The sequence below is a fragment of the Mastomys coucha genome, unplaced genomic scaffold (assembly GCF_008632895.1).
Source record: "Mastomys coucha isolate ucsf_1 unplaced genomic scaffold, UCSF_Mcou_1 pScaffold5, whole genome shotgun sequence".
In the NCBI taxonomy this organism is placed as follows: domain Eukaryota; kingdom Metazoa; phylum Chordata; class Mammalia; order Rodentia; family Muridae; genus Mastomys; species Mastomys coucha.
This window is the reverse complement of record NW_022196911.1, coordinates 47,376,888-47,395,470: the sequence shown is the minus strand read 5'-3', so window position 1 is coordinate 47,395,470 and position 18,583 is coordinate 47,376,888. Positions and strand designations below refer to the sequence as shown.

The window sequence follows — 18,583 nt, the reverse complement described above, 5'->3', positions numbered from 1 at the left end:
ACCTCTAGCATTATGAGACTTGCCTTTTTTTTTTAAGATCTTATTATTATGTATATGAGTACACTGTGTCTTTAGACACACCAGAAGCAGGCATCTCATTACAGATGGTTGTGAGCCACCATTTGGTTGCTGAGAATTGAACTCAGGACCTCTGGAAGAGCTGCCAGTGCTCTTAACCGCTGAGCCATCTCTCCAGCCCAAGACTTGTCTTGTTATATTTGAGACAGCATTTCACTATGTGACCCAAGCTAGCCTTCAACTCTCAATCCTCCTGCCTCAGCTTCCCACAGACTAGGATTACAGGCATATGCCACAAACCTTGGGAACCCTTGTTAAAGATGTTTTACTGTTTTATGTTGTGCAAGTGTTTGCCTGCACGTATGACTGCACCACACACATGTTGATGCCCACAGAAACCAGAAGATGGTGTTGGATTCCCTGGAACTGGAGTTACAGAAGCTTGTGAGCTGCCATGTGGGTGCAGAGACTTGAACCTGAGTCCTTTGGAAAGGCAGGCAGTGCTCTTAAGCACTGAGCATCTTCCCAGACCCGTTTCAACTAGAAGTATCATCTTAATGAAGTGTGTCTGTCTGTATGTGGGCAGATGCCTGCAGAGTCCAGATGAGGGCATTCCCTGGGTTCCCAGACTCCCTGGAGCTGTAATTACTGACAGTTCTAGCAGACATGTGGATGCTGGGAACTGAACTTGGGTCCTCTGCAAAAGCAGTCGGTGCTCTCAACTGCTGAGCTGTTTCTCCTACCCCACTGTAAGACGTTTAGTGTTCCACTGTAGTTTTCCTTTTTATTGCATTTATTTGTTGTGTATATTATAAGATGTGTGTATGAAGGGGAATGCATGCCATGTGGCATGTACATGAAGATCAGAGGGTAACTTTAGGGACTTAGTTCTTCCACCATGAAGGTCCTGGACCAAACTCCAGCTGTCAGCATTGGCAGCAGCCAGCCGCCACTCTGGTTTGAATACTCAGTTTCCCCATAAACAACAGGTTGAATAATCTCACTTGTCGCTAGCATTAGAAGCCTTGCATCCCTTTAACTATTACTTTTATTTTATGTGTATGGGTGTATATGGGGGGCTGCCTTGCTTCTAACTCCTTAGATACTTTACCTGAAAGCTTAAAGGAATGTGGAAGCTGCCAGGGTGGGAAGCAACAGCTGCTTCCCATTCTCAAGCTCAGTCTGGGACAATCCACATGAGCAGCCCCCCTTACCCCAAAGAAATCTCACCAAAAACCAGGCATGGTCACACATGGCAAGATCCTGTCTCAAAAAGTAAGACTCACAGACAGACACAACAAGACAGGCCTCCAACACAAACACAGTGCTGTTTCCCCTGCCTGGCAAGTTCTAACACATGCCTCTTGAGCGACCAGAGAGGAGCTAAGGAGTGACAAGCCTGGACAGAGGTTCCAGAAGGCCAGTCTGGGAGGAAGCAGGACACATCCACTTGGATCCATTAGTACTATACGATCTAAATGTGGACCATGGGTTCTTCATCCAAGAGTGCTGACTTCAAATGTGGATTGTGGTCTCCTCGCCCAGCAGCTAAAGTGCCTGTTAAACCCCAGTAGCATTTTCTGCCTGTGTATGATCTGGTATTCCCAAAGTCAGAGGTCATTTAAGGTGGCGCCTTCAACAGTGAACATCATCACCAGGCGGTCACTAAGAGGCCCAGGTCTATCACCAAGGCTGGCCCTCCTGGTTTGGGTGGTTCATGTATAACAGGGAGCCAACCTGGAAAGTACACAGTGATGTCCTACAAGTCTTTCTTGCCATCCTGGTTTGCTAGTGATGGCAGATGTCAGGACCCAGTAACAACTGGACCTAAGAACAAGTCAGAAGTGTAAGTGGCTTCCGAGCTCCGGGGCTGAGCAGGCCTAGAACAGCTAAGGCTCACTTCCTCTTGGCCAGCACAGGTCTTCTGTAACACTCAAGTCAGCACTGTGACGAACACACTGACAGAGACAGATTTATATCTTTACCATTTATTCCTTAAAGTCTTATTCAAAATATTAAATAATACAATTTCAGATATGAAAAAAACTACTGCAATAAAAGAGTTCAGGTGTATTTCACTACCGTGCCCTTCCCTCGGACAGTCAACTGTCCCTGGCAGGGGAAGAAGACAACACCGCTGTTTCCATGTCCACACAGGGAGCGTGGCTGCTGGCCTGCCCAGGCTTTACTGAGCTTGCAGTAATGAAGCATGGTTCAAATCACACATTTACATTCTGATCAACTCTAAAGAACAGAGGCTACTATGAAATTCAGCAAATAATCGCAGTTGGGGGCTGGGGAGGAGGCAAGTCTGAGGGTCACTGTCACACAGGTCTGTGTGAACTTACTCTGATTACTGCTTTAACTGCAGGACCAAGCAAGACACAGTGTCACTCACGTGGCAATGGCCTCTCCAGTCTCCTCCAGTTTACTGTGATCAAGAAACAAACTGAGAAACCTCTGACCTGCTCTACACTCTGCTCCTCATCTGAACCCTGGGACTCATGCTAAAATCAAGTGCTGGTCATGGGTTAAATACTCTACCAGCTTCTACCCTAAACTCCACTCAGTAATCCAAACCAAAACCTGGATCTACCTAACATTTCACCTGTGCACACTGCCGTCTCTTTTGCCAGAATTCTTAAAAGAGCTTACCTTGACCATGAATCAGCAGCCGTATCATCTTACACTGTGTTTCAAGTGCCTAAAATACCCAAATGGGTTCTTTTTAACTACATTTACTTACTATGTGTGTAAGCATGTGTGTGTAGGTGCACAAATGCCATGGCCCACACGTGGAGGTCAGAGGACAACCTCCAAGACTATCTCCTTCTACCACGTAGGCCTTGGGGACTGAACTCAGGTTCGCAAGGTGGGCAGCAAGTGCCCTCACTAACTGAGCCCGCTTCACTGTCCTTAAAGTAGCTTTGAAAGAGAGGGGGAATGTTATTTTAAAGCAAAGCATTATACTGCAGTATCTTTATATGTTAAATTGAGGACCACTTCACACAGAAAATGTGTTTGAAAATATGGGATTTGGAAGTGGGTGAGCGGCCACACCTGTGGTACTGGCACTTGAGAAGCCAAGGCAGTAAGACCAACAGTTTGCAGCCAGCCTGGGTTGCTGAGTGGGACCCTATCTCAACCACAGAAATAGAATAAAGGAACTGGGAAACAGCAACTGGGTGGCAGCGAGTGATGAGAACCAGCAGCGCTGGCCCTGAGGGACCTAAGCTCCACGTTGGGCCTTTCAAAGGGAACCTTGCTGCCAGAGGCACAATAAATGTAAAATAATAACAACTACACAAAAATATAAAGTAATGTTTAACTGACATTTCAGATACCTGATTGAATCTAGCTCTAAAGAAAAAAAAAAAAATCATATACTCCTTGTTTGTGACAGTTAGTTCTCAAAGCACCAAGGCGAAAGAGAGTGCCCGTCTCAGCTAAGTGCCACCCGCCTGCCCCGTGGCAAACGTGCACATCATAGAAAAGTTAAGCAAATAAAACAGCATAACGAGCAAATGCCAATCAAGTGCTTTAGAAAATGTAATCATTGGTGATCTTCAGAGAAGGCATGGCCTCGTTCACGTTCTGATCCAAACGATGGTACTCCACAGTTTTGGAACACAAGCCATCACGCCACTTTCTGCTTTGAACTAGGAGGAAAATCTGAAATAAAACAAAACAATTAGACATGCCAAAGAAAAAACTTACCTGGCAACGTCTTTGTAACAAGTGCAGGACCTTGCTCAGGCTTTGGGACACAAAAACTAACATTAGCAACAATGAGATGGCACCCTTCTCTAGCTTGTCGTCATGGCTACATGGTGCCTCTCAGTGGTGAGGGTGGAGACCAGGATCCCACTTGCCCACACTCAGCTCAGCTAACAGGCAAATCTGGTGGTCTGACTGCTGCTTTCTGTCACTGGTTCACCGACACTGGAAGCTGGAAGACATTCTGAAAGTAACTGTTCCATTTTGTCCTTTCTCAGATAGGAAAACTCAAGCCTCAGAAAGGAAGAAGGCAGCCTAAATGACAAGGCAAGCCACGAGAGCTCAGCATGAGGAGGGGTGGGGGTAGATAAGAGTGAGGGAGAAAGAGGAGAGAGGGAAAGGGAGGGAGGAAGAGAGAGAGAGATAGAAGTAGATAGAGGGAGGGAGGAAGAAGAGGGAGGAAGAGAGGCATGGAGAAAGAGAGAGAGAGAGAGAGAGAGCCATATACTGAGAAACTGCTTACGCACCCTTTAGAACCCCCAAAGGCTCAGCCACTCAGTCACAGTGACACCCGATCCCATTAGCTTACACCTCCTTTAACTAGAGCACAGAAATGATCATCATTGTGCTAGCTCTGAACTAAAACTTGGAATCATCTAGCCAACCAGAAGGAACACAGCACAATTAATTATGCAGATATTAAACCACATTTTTTAAAGATTTATTTATTTACTATGTATACAGCATTCTGCCTGCATGTATGCCTGCAGGCCAGAATAGATCACCAAATCTCCTTACAGATGGTTGTGAACCACCATGTGGTTGCTGGACATTGAACTCAGGCTCTCTGGAAGAACAGACTGTGCTCTTAACCTCTGAGCCATCTCTCCAGCCCCCTAACCACATTTGTAAGTAATATGCTATGGTGCCCAAGTGGACAGGGAAAGGGAAAGCTCATGAGGCCTCAGCCTCCACAGAGAATTAGAGGCAACTAAGGGCTGCCGAGGCTGACAGTCTGCCTCAGGAAGAGCATACCACTTGGTCGCCCTAAAGTAAGGACACGGACAAGTAACATGCAAGCTGAGCAGGTTCTACTGATGACTATATGTTTCTCCCCGCCCCGGCTGGAAGAACAAGGTTTAATGCTGCACCCTTCGAGGCAGCCCCAGTGTCCATCAATGCAGACGCTTCCCTGGAGTGATGTGGGTTCCTCAGTGTCCGGCTTCCTCAGCATCCTCCACAGGGCTAAGCTGTTTCTAAGGCAGCGGGCGTGACACCAGCGAGGCCTGTGGTGGGAGGAGGGAGCTGCCTAATCATCCTTCTTAAAGTTGCCGTTGATGGAAGGCACCCAGTCCAGTGGCCAGTCCGAGGCCCATACCAGTCCTATGGCACCCACGGTGCCCCTCATGCTGGCTGTGGGGATCCAGTTTTTGGCCAGTTCCCGGTAGCACAGGCCTAGAAACCTCTCAGCATCGCTGCAGGGTCTCAACACTCAGGGTCACCCTGTTCCACTGCCCTGGAGCACTGCAAATATATATTTCTATTCAAGAACATATGTAAATATGTATTTAAGAATATATATACATATAACAACAATTAATGAAAAAGGCCACGAATTTCAAAGAGCAAGGAGGGGTATATGGAAGGATATGGAAGGAGGAAATGGTAATTATATTATAATCTCAAAAATAAAAGATAAAATGGAGGAGATATGCCGTGGGAAATATCCATAAATTGTTTGGCAAAACACAAGTTACCAGGGCTGAAAGAGCAGCTCAGCAGCTGGTGAGTGCTGCTTTTGCAGAGGAGCAAGTTCAGAGCCCAGCACCCACCTCAGGCACCTCACACCTCTCACTCCAGCCCCCGGTGGCAATGCGCCCTCACACACACACAGACACACACACAATTAGAAATAAGCAATAATAAATACATGAGACATTGGGGCTGCTGAGATGACTCAGCAAGTAAAGACACTGTCACACAAGCATGGTGACCCAGAATCCAGAAAGACATGAGAAAACAAGTCTACAAAACTGTCCTCTGACCGCCACACAAGCACTATGGCAAGTGCCCCACACCCACAATTTACTTAAGATCTTAAAGCAAAATGTCAAATTCTACATGACATTCATTAAAAAAAATTACAGCATGTGTGTATATCTGTGGACCAAAAATACATTTAAAATATATTTTAATGCTCTGAGACAGCTTACATTTTCTTTTTTCCTAAGGTCTCGAGCCTTCTCTACATTACACAGTTGTCTGGGAGGAGAGGGCTGTCTGTCTGTTGATAAGCAGATCCCCAGAAGGAGAGTTACAGGTTATAACTACTACGTGAGTGTGGGCAACTGCAACCCAGGCCTCTGCAAAAGCTGCCAGAGCTCTTAGCCACTGAGCCATTTCTCCAGCCCCAATTAATTATTTCTGACACAGTTTCAAATAATCTAAGCTGTCCATGGACAACAGTGACCCACCTACCTCTACTCCCCAAGTGACAAGGTTACAAGCATACACCACCACACCTGGTTATACATACGGTCCTTTTTTTTCTTTTAAGGCAGGTTCTTAAATATACAGCCCAAGCTAGTCTGTCCCTCAGTACAACACTAAAGCTGACAAGGACTAATCCTGACTCTCTGATCCTCGGGAAGTCACAGGGCTTACAGAAGTGTTACCACGCCCAGGTTTATGTGATGCTGGGAAATGAACCCAGGGCTTCATGTACACTAGGAGAGGACTAGCAGTGGAGCCCAATCCTCAGCCTAATCCTTGAGTGACCAGAAAATAACACGAGTGTAAGATCAGTAAGTAATGCATAATAAATTAAAATTTAAACTAATATTCTTGCTCCACAAATATTCCCAGTGAAGTACCATTACCAAATTAAGAAATGCAAGCCAGGCATGGGGGCACACACCTCTGACCCTAGCACTTGGGAGACAGAGGCAGGTGGATCTCTGTGAATTCAAGCCAGCACAGTCTACAGATCGAGTTCCAGGACAGCCAGGGCTACTTTAGTGAGGCCCTGTCTGAAAAATCAGTAATTCACTGGACTTTGGTTTAGTTCATTATGAAAAAATTCAAGTAATTTCCTAGAAGCACATGTAGCTTTATTCCTCATTTCTCTAATTACCAGACTCATAACTTCATTAGAAATGTTAACATTTATCAGGGCTTTCAACCTGATTGAAAAAATTTATACAAATATGGTTGAGACGATGAATTGCAGAAAGGGTCAAAATTCCAACTTACCTTCCTTTTGTTGTGATAGGTAACATAAACAACAGCTGCACAGAAAGCAAAAATAAGGAGATGAAAAAAGAAGTGGCTATCCTCTCTGTTGGGGGGCGGGAGCTTGACGACCTGCACTGAGTCCTGGAAGCCTCTGAAGCGCCTGCTCTCTTTGCTGATTGCAATGTTAATGTCTTCAGGCTCCTCATCCCTGGGGTTGGTGGTCCAGTCGTAGTCTGGCTCTCCGTAGTCACCGTTGTCCAGAGTGTCCTTGACTGTGGCCGGGGAACTGTTGAGTGCCAGAAGATCCTCCTCCTCCATGCTGGGGTCCTCATTGCTGTCAGCCTCGTCTTGGGGCACAGACGGAGCAGCAGAGGGGGTGGGCGCCGCAGAGCTGCTTCCACTTTTCTCTGTACTGGACGGGGTAAGTGTGGTGCTGATGTGGGAAACAGGTTTGGTGTGGTTTCCAGGTGTCTGCATAGATGGAGTAGAATTGGTAATGTTGTTTGATGTATTCTCTGGTGTATCTGAAAAACAAAAGCATCCCCATACTGCTAAACTTGACTAAGAGAAAAAGGTATTTATCCAACTTTTCACTGAACATTTCTCTTCAATAGCCGGTAGATGGCTCAGCAAGTAAGAGCACCAACTGCTCCTTTTTTTTTTTTTTTAATTTATTTATTTATTTATTCATATGAGTACACTGTAGCTGTCTTCAGACGCACCAGACAAGGGTGTCAGATCTCATTATGGGTGGTTGTGAGCCACCATGTGGTTGCTGGGATTTGAACTAGTGACCTTCTGAAGAGCAGTCGGTGCTCTTCCCCACTGAGCCATCTCACCAGCCCCCGACTGCTCTTCTAAAGGTCCTGAGTTCAAATCCCAGCAACCACATGATGGCTCACAACCATGAGTAATGAGGTCTGAAGCTATAGTGTACTTATATATAATAATAAATAAATCTTTAAAAAAAATAAAAATAAAAAATAAATAAATTCCTGCAGCTTTCTCTTAAGATCTAGGTAAGTTTCAACAGCTAGCAAACGATTACATTTCTTCTTGGTCAGTTAATCTCAGGTAGTAATTGTTTTTCTCAGTAATGACTTGAACAGCCTACTAAATCAACAGGCATCAGCGTTCAGGTCAGTCCCGAAAGTCCACACAGACTTCATCCCACCTGCACCGTTTCCCTTTACCAAAGACTGGCCCTCAGCTAGCCCTGTCCAGGCTCTATCTCATTGCCAGAAAAAAAGCGAGGAGGCCTTGGGACACGAAAAACAATTAGTACACATACATCTCTCTCTCTCTCTCTCTCTCTCTCTCTCTCTCTCTCTCTCTCTCTCACACACACACACACACACACACACACACACACACACACACACAAAAAATCTGGACCTAAATACAGTATAAAACAGGTACTTAGGAACTTCTTTTGCTAAAATTGACTTACCCTCAATTGGAGCCCAGAACATGAGCAAGCACAGGTTAAAAGCCTTCATTCTGTCCATGGCCTGCTTCCCTCTGCAGGCTGGTATGGTAAGCAATCAAAGTGTCTGTCTAGTCTGTCATCCATCAAGCCACTGTTCTAACCTTGCAGGCACCCTGGATTCTACAAAGAGCAGACCCTCCTAGGACAGAGCAGTTACCCACTAGGGAGAGGGAGGGTGCACCCTGGCACTGGAAGACATCCCCTGAGAACCTCCATGTCTTCTTCAGCAATAGTAACTTCTGACCACCTTGCAGAAGCAAACCAGAGACAAGAATCTCAGACTACACACTGACTGGATGCTCAATTATGCATCATCTGCCCCATCCCTGCCCCATGCTCAAAGTTCCTGTCAGGATGTTCCTGAAAACAGGGTTTAGGGGTCACTAAACCTTTTTTTTGGTTTTTCCCTCTCCCCAAAATAGCCACATTAATTCTCTGCTTTTCATCATTCCTTGACTTTAATTTGTAACACTAGAGATAGGTGACAGAGACTAATTTGTTGAGGCTGCCAAAGGCTAGACTTTTACTCTAAAAAAAAAAATCTTGTTTCAAGCATATAACCAGTATTCAAAACTACAAACAAGCTGTAGACAGCATCTCTAAGTGATACTTGAAGACTTTTAAATTTTTTAAATCACACTGGGCAGTGGTGGCACATGCCTTTAATCTCAGCACTTGGGAGGCAAAGGTAGGCAGATCTCTGAGTTCGAGGCTAGCCTGGTCTACAGAGTGAGTTCCAGGATAGCCAGGGCTACACAGAGAAACCCTGTCTCGAAAAACCAAAAACAAAAAAAAAAATTTCAAATCACAAAAATTCTAAGGGACAAGAACCAGAAACCAGAACTTGAAAGCTTAGTGATAGCAGTGTAAAGGTTGGGAAGGCAGTCTCCCAGTGAGAAATGAGGCCAAAGTCTTGCACAATCTTCCCTCCCTATGCCCCTACCTCCTCAGTGACGCTCACTGAAGTACAGCTAAGACTGTTTACAGAAGTAACTCTACCCCACAGGAAGAATCAATGGAGACATAGTCCACAGAGGAAAGCCGCTAAACTGAACAATGTATCCAATCTGTGACTGAGTGGAGCCTCTGCTGAAGAACTTCAATAATGCATCAATAATGGTGCTGCTGCTGCTAACCTCAGTCTGTAAACACAAGCCTCCCGCCTCACAAATATTCTCACACACACAAGACAACTGTTCACATAAACACACTCTCATTTATACAGCACAGTTGACATTTACTTTGTTATCTACTTTGAAAAGGGGGAGGGTCTTAATTGGACAGAAGCCTCCCAGAAAAATAATTTCTAACAATGAAAAAATAGGGGGCTGGAGAGATAGCTCAGTGGTTAAGTGCACTGACTATTCTTCCAGAGGTCCTGAGTTCAATTCCCAGCAACCACATGGTGGCTCACAACCATCTGTAATGGAATCTGATGTCCTCTTCTGGTGTGTACAATGTACTCTTACAAATAAATCTTTAAAAAGAAAAGGAGAAGGAAGAGGAAGAGGAGGAGGAGGAGGAGAAATAGTTTAGAAAGATAACAGGATTAATGATGTGGCCTGGTATATGTAGGGAACTAGGTTTGATCCTTAGCACCAGAAAAAAAAATGTTAAAAGATAGTAAATTAGAGCCAGGCCTAGCAAGACACACCTGTAATGCCAGCATACACAGTTAGTTTTGAGGGCACTCTAGACTATAGGAGACCCTATCTCCAAAATAAACAAAAAAAAAAAAACCAACTTCCACTACCTAACTTTTTGAATAGTCTCTAAAGGACCTGCCCTGGGAGGGGCAGGAATGATTACACAGAGCCCTCCAGATCTCTCCTCATGCTTCTCTGTCGACATTACAGAAATCTGATTCCCTTCCAAACACACTGGCCCTGCAGCCCTTTTACTCCACAGCGGGTTTCCCTCCCACACCCTTGCACAGACAGAACAAGGGCACCACTTCCCATTCTTCCCTAGAAGTGCCACTGGCTTGGGGGCACACATCTCCCCTATCACCAAGTCCTGGCAGGTCCCCTCATTGTAAGACTTTAGCTCCTAACTATAGAGTTCTTTCTCATCCAGAGAAGAGCTCCTATTTGGATTTCAAAGTCCATGACCTCTCTTCTGCTGAGTCAGCCCAACTACCCATCAGCCTCTCCCTCCACTATTACCAACTCCCCCCTCCCCAGCCCCCACAAGCCCATCTGCAGCATGCTGGTTCCTGGAATGCTGGCCAAGCTTTCTGACTCATGAGCTGCTCTTCTCAACCCATAAAGACTGCCTCCCATCCCATTCTCACTGCTCGGCCTCTGCAGCCACCACCAAATCTGGCCCATACACTCTCTGCCCCTTCCCACAGTTCAATGGTGTGCCCAAGCACTCGAATTCTTGTGTCCATGGCTAATGGCTCTGCACTCACACAGAGTCTCCTCCATCTGGCAAAGGCTAAATGAAAGTCTTTATCCCCAAGTGCACTATGCAGCCGCCCACAGCTGGGAACAACCATACCACTGTTTTCATTTCATTTCTCAAACTCAATGTGGAAGCTTCTACCCTGTGTGGAATTCTTGGTGATTATGCTATAATTCCCTAGTCCATTTTCCTCCCCACTCCCAAAAGTCTCCTTAAGCTCCCAACACTCCCATTCATCAGAAGAGAATGTACACAAATCACCAGAACTCTGCTCATCCAACGGCCTCAACTAAGCACCATCCTCGGCCACACACCCTGCTGCACAGTGCCCATCTCCGCAACACCCAGGCAACCACGGACAGAAACCTCTGAAACAGTGGGCTACCAACCCTGTTCCTTAAACATTTTCCCAGGGTTTCCATGCAGTCCCAGGGCACTAATGGGCCAGCTGTGTGAGACAAGGTCCTGGGTTCAACCCACAACACAGAAAGAACTGAAGGAAAGAATTTGGAGGTGCTACTGCAGAGAAACTATTTGCAACCTCCATAAACAACAAAGAATGTGTTCCTAAAATAAAGAATCTCAAAACTCAAAAGTGAAGAAAGCAAACAATCCAAGTGGAACAGAAAAAAGATGGAAACAGAGTGGACCCTAAGTTCCTTCTGACCTCCACACTCACCCCAGGGCTCACAGCCACCACTGCTGCTACCACTGCCACCACCACCTCCACCACCACCACCACCACCACCACCACCACACACACACACACATTAATGCCTGTACCTAGCACCAACATAAGCATGATCTGAAGGCTTTCACTTCAATGCCTGGTCCAAGCCACCATCACCTCAGCTTTTGTAGCTCATCTGCCTGCTTCCCCGGACCCCACTGCCCCAGTTCAGCACAGCAGCCTGCAATCATGCAGAAACTGACATGAGGTCACTCCTCCACTTAAAAACTCCCTTAGCAGGCTGGAAAGATGGCTCAGAGGATCAAATTTCTGTTCCCAGCATCCCTATTGGGTGGCCCACAACTGCCTGCAAGTCATCAATGCTCTGGCTTCCATTGTAACTCACCACCACATACCCACAGACACACAGACAAGCAGGAAGGCAGGCAGAAAGGAAGATACATGCACATACATTTTTTTTTCTGAGACAGAGTCACTCAGTCTATAGTTCTGACTGTCTGGGAACTCTCTGTCGACCAGGTTGACCTCAGACCTGCCTGCCTTTGCCTCCTGAATGCTGGATGGTGTGTGCCACAACTGTACAGCCATACTTTAAAAAAATAAAAGGAAAAAAATCTTCAGGCTCCCTCTTTCTTGAAAAAGCCAGTCTTAGTAACTGTCTACAAGATCCTACTTGAGGGACAGGAAAGTAGCTCCAGCAAATAAGTAAGTTTCTACTTTGGAACTCAACATGGTGGAAAGCAAGGTCTGCCTCCCAACCAAAAGCTGTCCACTGTCCTATGTCCTACACCTATACACACACACTAAATAAATGTAAAGAAAGATATTATTTTTTAAAAAGTCAACAACCTAGCCGGGCAGTGGTGATGTACACATACCTTTGATCCCAGCACTTGGGAGGCAGAAGCAGGCAGATTTCTGAGTTTGAAGCCAGCCAACCTGGTCTACAGAGTGAGTCCCAGGACAGCCAGGGATATACAGAGAAAAACAAAACAAAACAAAACAAAACAAAACAAAAAAGTCAACAACCTGATCTTCCCTTTAGCCACATCCTAATCTCCCTAACGGCTACCCATACTGTCTACTTAAAAGACAACATTCCGTGAACTCACAGTAAATGCACTCAACCTGACCTCATCTCATGAGGCACACTGCACCCCACAGAGCATCTCAGTACCTACTGGACTTCCCTGAAACCCAGCTAGGCAAAATCCCTCTTCATGGATGAATACCTACACCCAGCACCAAGGAAGTCAAGAAATAAAATTAGGGGGCTGGAGAGATGGCTCAGCGGTTAAGAACACTGCTCTTCCGAAGGTCCTAAGATCAAATCCCAGCAACCACGTGGTGGCTCACAGCCATCCGTAATGAGATCTGATGCCCTCTTCTGGGGTGTCTGAAGACAGCTACAGTGTACTTACACATAATAAATAAATCTTTAAAAGAAAAAAGAAAGAAAGAAAGATAATTAACAGAAACACACAAGTACAGCACAGGAAAAAAAGCTAGGACTTTACATGAAACATCAGATGCAATGCTGACCCTGCTGGATGGAAAGAGAGCTCACAACTGATGTCAGACTACTGTGCTTAATGGATCTTCATAGCTGAGCTTCATCACAAAGGTATCACTGAGACTGCTCAGACCCCTTGCCTAACTGGAGTTACCTCTAGTTTAAAGGTAACACTTAGATTGTGTGTGTGTGTGTGTGTGTGTGTGTGTGTGTGTCAGACAAACTTAGGTGCAGTGCCCACGGAAGCCACAGGTGTCAGATTACTCCTAAAGATTCAGTTACAGACTGTTGTTTTAGATGATTAAAGATCAAAATTATGTGTGCATCCACCAGGGAAATCCTCATTACACTCTACCAATGATAAAAGAGCCTTGGAGACCCCAGTTTTCCCCCCCATCTACCCCCACCCCCACACCCCAACAGACGCCAAAACCCTCCAGGTAGGGCAGTCAGCTGCCAGCTTTCAGAGCTGCTGAGGAAGGTAACTATGTATGCAACCCAGCACTGTAATAAAGGAATGTCTGACTGGCTGCAGAGTCCCCTGGGCAAAGAAGGAAGTCATCCCCAGTACACATTAGTTTTCATCTGGGAAAAAAAAAAATGAAAAAAAAAAAAAAGACTTGGGGAGAGAGTGATTGCATGTTGTGGACAGAAAGGAAAATATGACTACTCAACAATGTTCAGTTCTTTTTTATTTGTTTTTGCTTTTGTTTTTTCGAGACAGGGTTTCTCCGTGTATCCCTGGCTGTCCTGGAACTCACTCTGTAGACCAGGCTGGCCTCGAACTCAGAAATCCGCCTGCCTCTGCCTCCCAAGTGCTAGGATTAAAGGCATGTGCCACCACTGCCTGGCCCAATGTTCGGTTCTTAACAGTAGTTTTTCTCCTGCTAAATCTCTGCCTCGGTATACAGATTTCTTCATTTTCAAGAAAGGCTTTATTATCCTGATTTATGCTGTAGCATCTTCAAGAAAAGACAGTCTCAAATACTACAAACCCATCAGAATGAAGCTAGGGCGTTCAGAAACCTCAGCTCAAGGAAGGGTATGTGCTGACATGCTCTCCTTTGTTTCTAAACTCTCTACTCCTCTTCCAAGCCCCTCAGCGTCCCTGGACTCCACCTCTATACTAAAAGCACCAGAACCTCCCAGACCTCATAGACGGGACCCCCAAACAGCTTCCCCCGCCTTCTACTCTGAAAGAGTCAATCAATTCAGTCCAAACACTGGGTCACTGTCCCCATCTTTACCTCCGATCTCACAAACAAAAACTTGCCTAGCCTTGCTTCCCCCTCTCAAGCATCTCTCTTAACATCACTCTCCCCAACTCCGGCTAGCACTTCGGCCTGTTTCCCATCCAGTATGAGAGATCTCTGAACTCCCCAGTCTCAAGCATTTTGGAGACTTTCTCCCCCGCCCCCCAACACTGAGCGCCCTTCCTCCAGGGAGCGTATTCTCAGAGACTCGGTCCACGACAAGGCCACTTCCTGTCCCCGCCCACCCACTCGGGTGTCTGAGTCACACAACCCCACTTCTCAGGCCTGGGGAAACCGCACTGGGGGCTGCGCTTTCCAACCCCGGCCCAGCTCTGGCCGCGGGAACTCGGCCGGTGGGAACCACCGTGAGTCGGCGGCGCTCGGTCCCGTCCGGCCCGGCCCAGTCCCTCGCCGTCTCCCCGCGTCCATTTACCAGAGCACAGGACGGGCGCGAGCAGCAACGCCAGCACCAGAGATCGCGCCAGCGCTCCGAGGCCCCGGGCGCCCGGCCCTGGAGACAGCTTCTCTCGTGCAGCCCCGCACATTCTGCCCAGGGCGGCGGCAGCCATAACGGACTCGGCTCCCGAGTCTGCGCGGTTGCTAGGTTCTGCGAGGTGACGTTAGGTGCGCGTCCGAAGCAGCTACGTCCCGGCGTGATGACGTCGCATCTCTGAACCGGAAAGGTTAACGTGGGATTGTCGAGAAGGGTCATAAAATGGGCGAATGGAACGAATTTATTTTCAACTGGTGGTGGTTGTTTTATTTTGTGGTTTGTCGTTGTCATCTTTGAGATGTCTTTTAGGGGGTTAGAGAAGTGGCTCATCGGTTTAAGAGCACTGGCTGATCCCCCAGAGCTCCTGGGTTCGATTCCCAGCACCCGTGTATGTGAGGGCTCACACCCATCTGTCCCAGGGGATGTGGTGCCCTCTTTGGGCATCCTCCAACACTAGACGTATAACTGATGCAGAGACACACAGACAAAACATCTACACACTTAAGTTTAATAAAGATTACATGTATGGAGCTGGAGAGAATATTCAGCTGTTGAGAGCATTTGCTACTCTTGCAGAGGACTGGGTTTGGTTCCCAGCACTCAGATTAAAACGCTCACAGCCACCTATAACTCCGGTTCCAGGGGCTCTGACTACAAAACCTCTTTTGACCTCCACAGGCATTAGGCACATGGGGTGCACATACATATATTCAAGCAATCATTTCTGAAAAATAGCCAGGTGTGGTAGTGCATATCTTTAGTTCCTGCCTCAGGAGGCAGAGGCAGGCAAATCTAAGTGAATTCGAGGCCAGCCTGGTCTACAAAGCGATAATAGGACAGCCAGGGCTACACAGAGAAACCCTGTCTCAAAAAATAATAATGAGCAGTGGTGGTGCACGCCTTTAATTCTAGCACTTGAGAGGCAGAGGTTGGCGGATTTCTGAGTTTGAGGCCAGCCTGGTCTACAGAGGGAGTTCCAGGACAGCCAGGGCTACACAGAGAAATCCTGTCTCGAAAAACCGATGATGATGATGATGGTGATGATGGTGATGATGGTGATGATGGTGATGATGATGATGATGATGATGGTGGTGGTGGTGGTGGTGATGATGATGATGATGATGATGATGATGATGATGATGATGATGATGATGATGATACAATAAAGAGTAAAATTGTGTGTAAGTTCACATGTCCCCCAATGCCAGAAGAGGGCGCCTACTCCCCTGGAGCTGAACTTTGCTGTGATTATGAGCCACCCCTTGTGGATGCTGGAACCACACAAGTGCTCTAAACTGTTGAATAATTTCTCCAGCAACCCTTTTTGTTTTTGGTTTTGAAACAAGATCTCGGGTAGCCCAGGCTGGCCTCAAAAATCCCTTTCTACCTAGTGAATAACCTTGAACTCCTTCACCTCCACCTCCCACCTGCTGGGTTATATTTCTGTATACTGAGGGTTTTGTTTTACAAAATGTAACAAGTGATAGAAGTATGTCTTTGGGACGTTTGAGCCTATTCTCGATGGCAGTGTCTCGTTCTAGCCAATTTTCTTGCTTTTCTTTTATAACACTATCATCCTGTTAAGTATTATCCACTCTTACAGTGTCCCCCACATGAAAGCAAGCCTGCCAAGGCCAGCTTGACTTTGTTTACTGATGCACCCTTAACTATGGAGAAGTGTTAAATATTTGGTGAAACACTAAAATATAAACCCATGGGAGGCAGAGACAGGTCGATATCTGAGTTCAAGGGCAGCCTGGTCTACAAAGTGCCAGGACATCCAGGGCTACACAGAGAAACCCTGCCCCCCCCCCAAAAAAAAGAAAGAAAAAAGAAAGATAAGAAAATGTAAATTTAGAAAGCGTGCCTACAGCCTTAGTACAGTTTCCATCTGTGGGTATGTTGTGTGAATGTTTCCTATAGGTTTCAATTCATGTATGTTCATTCATTAATTTTCAGGAAAATCAGTGTAGCAGAGTTAGCATTTATTGTGCCCCCAACAGCTTCATTGCTATCTCTGCAATTCCCTCCCCAGAGACAGCTTGTGTTTTCCCAAATCCAATTTCTCTGACCCCAGGACATCTTCAAAGTACACAGATCCTGTTAAACAAGCCAAGAAGTCATCCATTTCACTTCACAGTCTGCCACAAGTCCATGTACATGGAATGGTGCCCAAACTTTCCAGATTAACAGAGGTGCAGTCCTTCTAAGCACCCCAAAGTTTTGCTTTCTGCCAGTCTAGAAAGTACCAGTGCTCAGAGATTGTTTCAGTTAGGGTTTTACTGCTGTGAACAGACACCATGACCAATGCAACTCTATAAGGACAACGTTTAATTGGGGCTGTCCTAGAGGTTCTGAGGTTCAATCCATTATCAAGGCAGGAGCATGGCAGCATCCAGGCAGGCATGGTGCAGAAGCTGAGAGTTCTACATCTTCATCTGAAGGCTGACTACCAGGCAGCTAGGATGAGGGTCTTAAAACCCACTCACAGTGACACACCTACTCCAACAAAGCTACACCTACTCCAACAGGACCACACTTGAGCCGAGCACATACAAACCATTACAGAAACTAATCTCAATCCCAGCTTCTGCCAGTTTGGAGATGGCTTTCAGTTGATTGGCTTCTGTGACACCCTCTGTCATCCTCCCTGATCTACTTTGTTCTTTCATCCTCAGTGACAGATCAGCTGAATTCATTTTTCAGTGTTTTTTCAAGTATGTGTATATGTCTCGTCTTCTGAGTTTTATGCATGCAAGAAGTGTTATCAGAGACTAAACGATGGCATCAGATCCCCTGGAACAGGAGTTGCAAACAATTGTGAGTGGCCACGTGAATGCTGGGACTCAATCCCAGGTCCTCTGCAAGAATAGTGAGTGAGTGCTCTACCTGCTGAAGCATCCAGCCCCATCTGAATTCTTTTCTTTAATGAGATACTATGAACTTAAGGCATTTTGCAGTGATATTCCACCTAATCCACTGCATACTGTAGGCAGGCATGATGTAATAAGTGACTGGTGAATGCCATCCCCTCATAGTCAGGGGGCCTTTTTATACATTTCACAACACTGGCCTTCAACTACATGGACCAGGAAACCACTTTGTTTAAAATCTCTGCACAGAGCCTAAGCATTCACTTAAGAAATAGCTGCAGTTCTCTTTAGATCCAACAATCCTAGCTAGCTTCCTGGGGCAGCTGCATACACATGGTGCGCATAAATTCACAAAGCCTCACACATACCTGTAAGCATGGGTGCGAGGGCCACACCCCCAAAGAAAGCTGACTCTCACCCAATAGCCATCAATGCCAACACTGCCTCAACTAAGGGGTGGGCCCTTCCGAACCCCAAAACTTTCCTCTTCACTGACCTCACTATATCACTGTGTAATCTCCAAGGGACTGGGATGTGCCACCACATCAACCATATGTGCTTTTTTTTTAAGATTTGTTTTTATTTGTGTGTCACATGTGTTTGAGTATCTAAGGAAGCTGTGAGCAGCTTCAGGTCCAGAGGGGAAGGAAGCACCATTAACCTCCCAGTCATCTCCAGCCTCCTGAGTGTTCTTCTCCACTATCAGGTGAGTGGTGATTTATTAGACATCAAGAACAAAAATCCTATGATTGCAAAGGAGCAAAGCACAAATTCAAAGTGATGCCCTGGCCACTCGTATTTTTTCATAAAAGCAACAAGAGGATGAGGTTTCAGTATTTTATTCAAGTTTTATTTTAAGTGATGTTAATTACAGCATTTGAAGGGGAGGAGCTAAT

General features: G+C 46.2%; 2 protein-coding genes across 3 annotated transcripts in view; both read right to left on the bottom strand.

Annotated features, from left to right (window-relative positions):
- Positions 1-1,990: 1,990 nt before the first annotated feature.
- CUNH5orf15 (chromosome unknown C5orf15 homolog) lies at positions 1,991-14,952 on the bottom strand. 2 transcript variants are annotated; one of them, XM_031352969.1, is made up of 3 exons: positions 14,755-14,952; positions 6,988-7,493; positions 1,991-3,690 (listed from the first exon to the last, which is right to left on the bottom strand). In XM_031352969.1, exons 1-3 carry the CDS (start codon positions 14,888-14,890, stop codon positions 3,559-3,561), a joined length of 774 nt encoding a protein of 257 aa, XP_031208829.1. In that variant the 5' UTR covers positions 14,891-14,952; the 3' UTR covers positions 1,991-3,558. The 2 variants fall into 2 exon arrangements, with proteins under 2 accessions (XP_031208829.1, XP_031208830.1); XM_031352970.1 differs by lacking the exon at positions 1,991-3,690 and adding an exon at positions 5,097-5,259.
- Vdac1 (voltage dependent anion channel 1) overlaps positions 14,922-18,583 on the bottom strand; it is a 30,698-nt gene continuing 27,036 nt past the window's right edge. The window contains exon 10 of the mRNA XM_031354009.1: positions 14,922-14,991. Coding sequence (XP_031209869.1) covers positions 14,922-14,991 — 70 coding nt within the window. The remainder of the gene's footprint in view (positions 14,992-18,583) is intronic.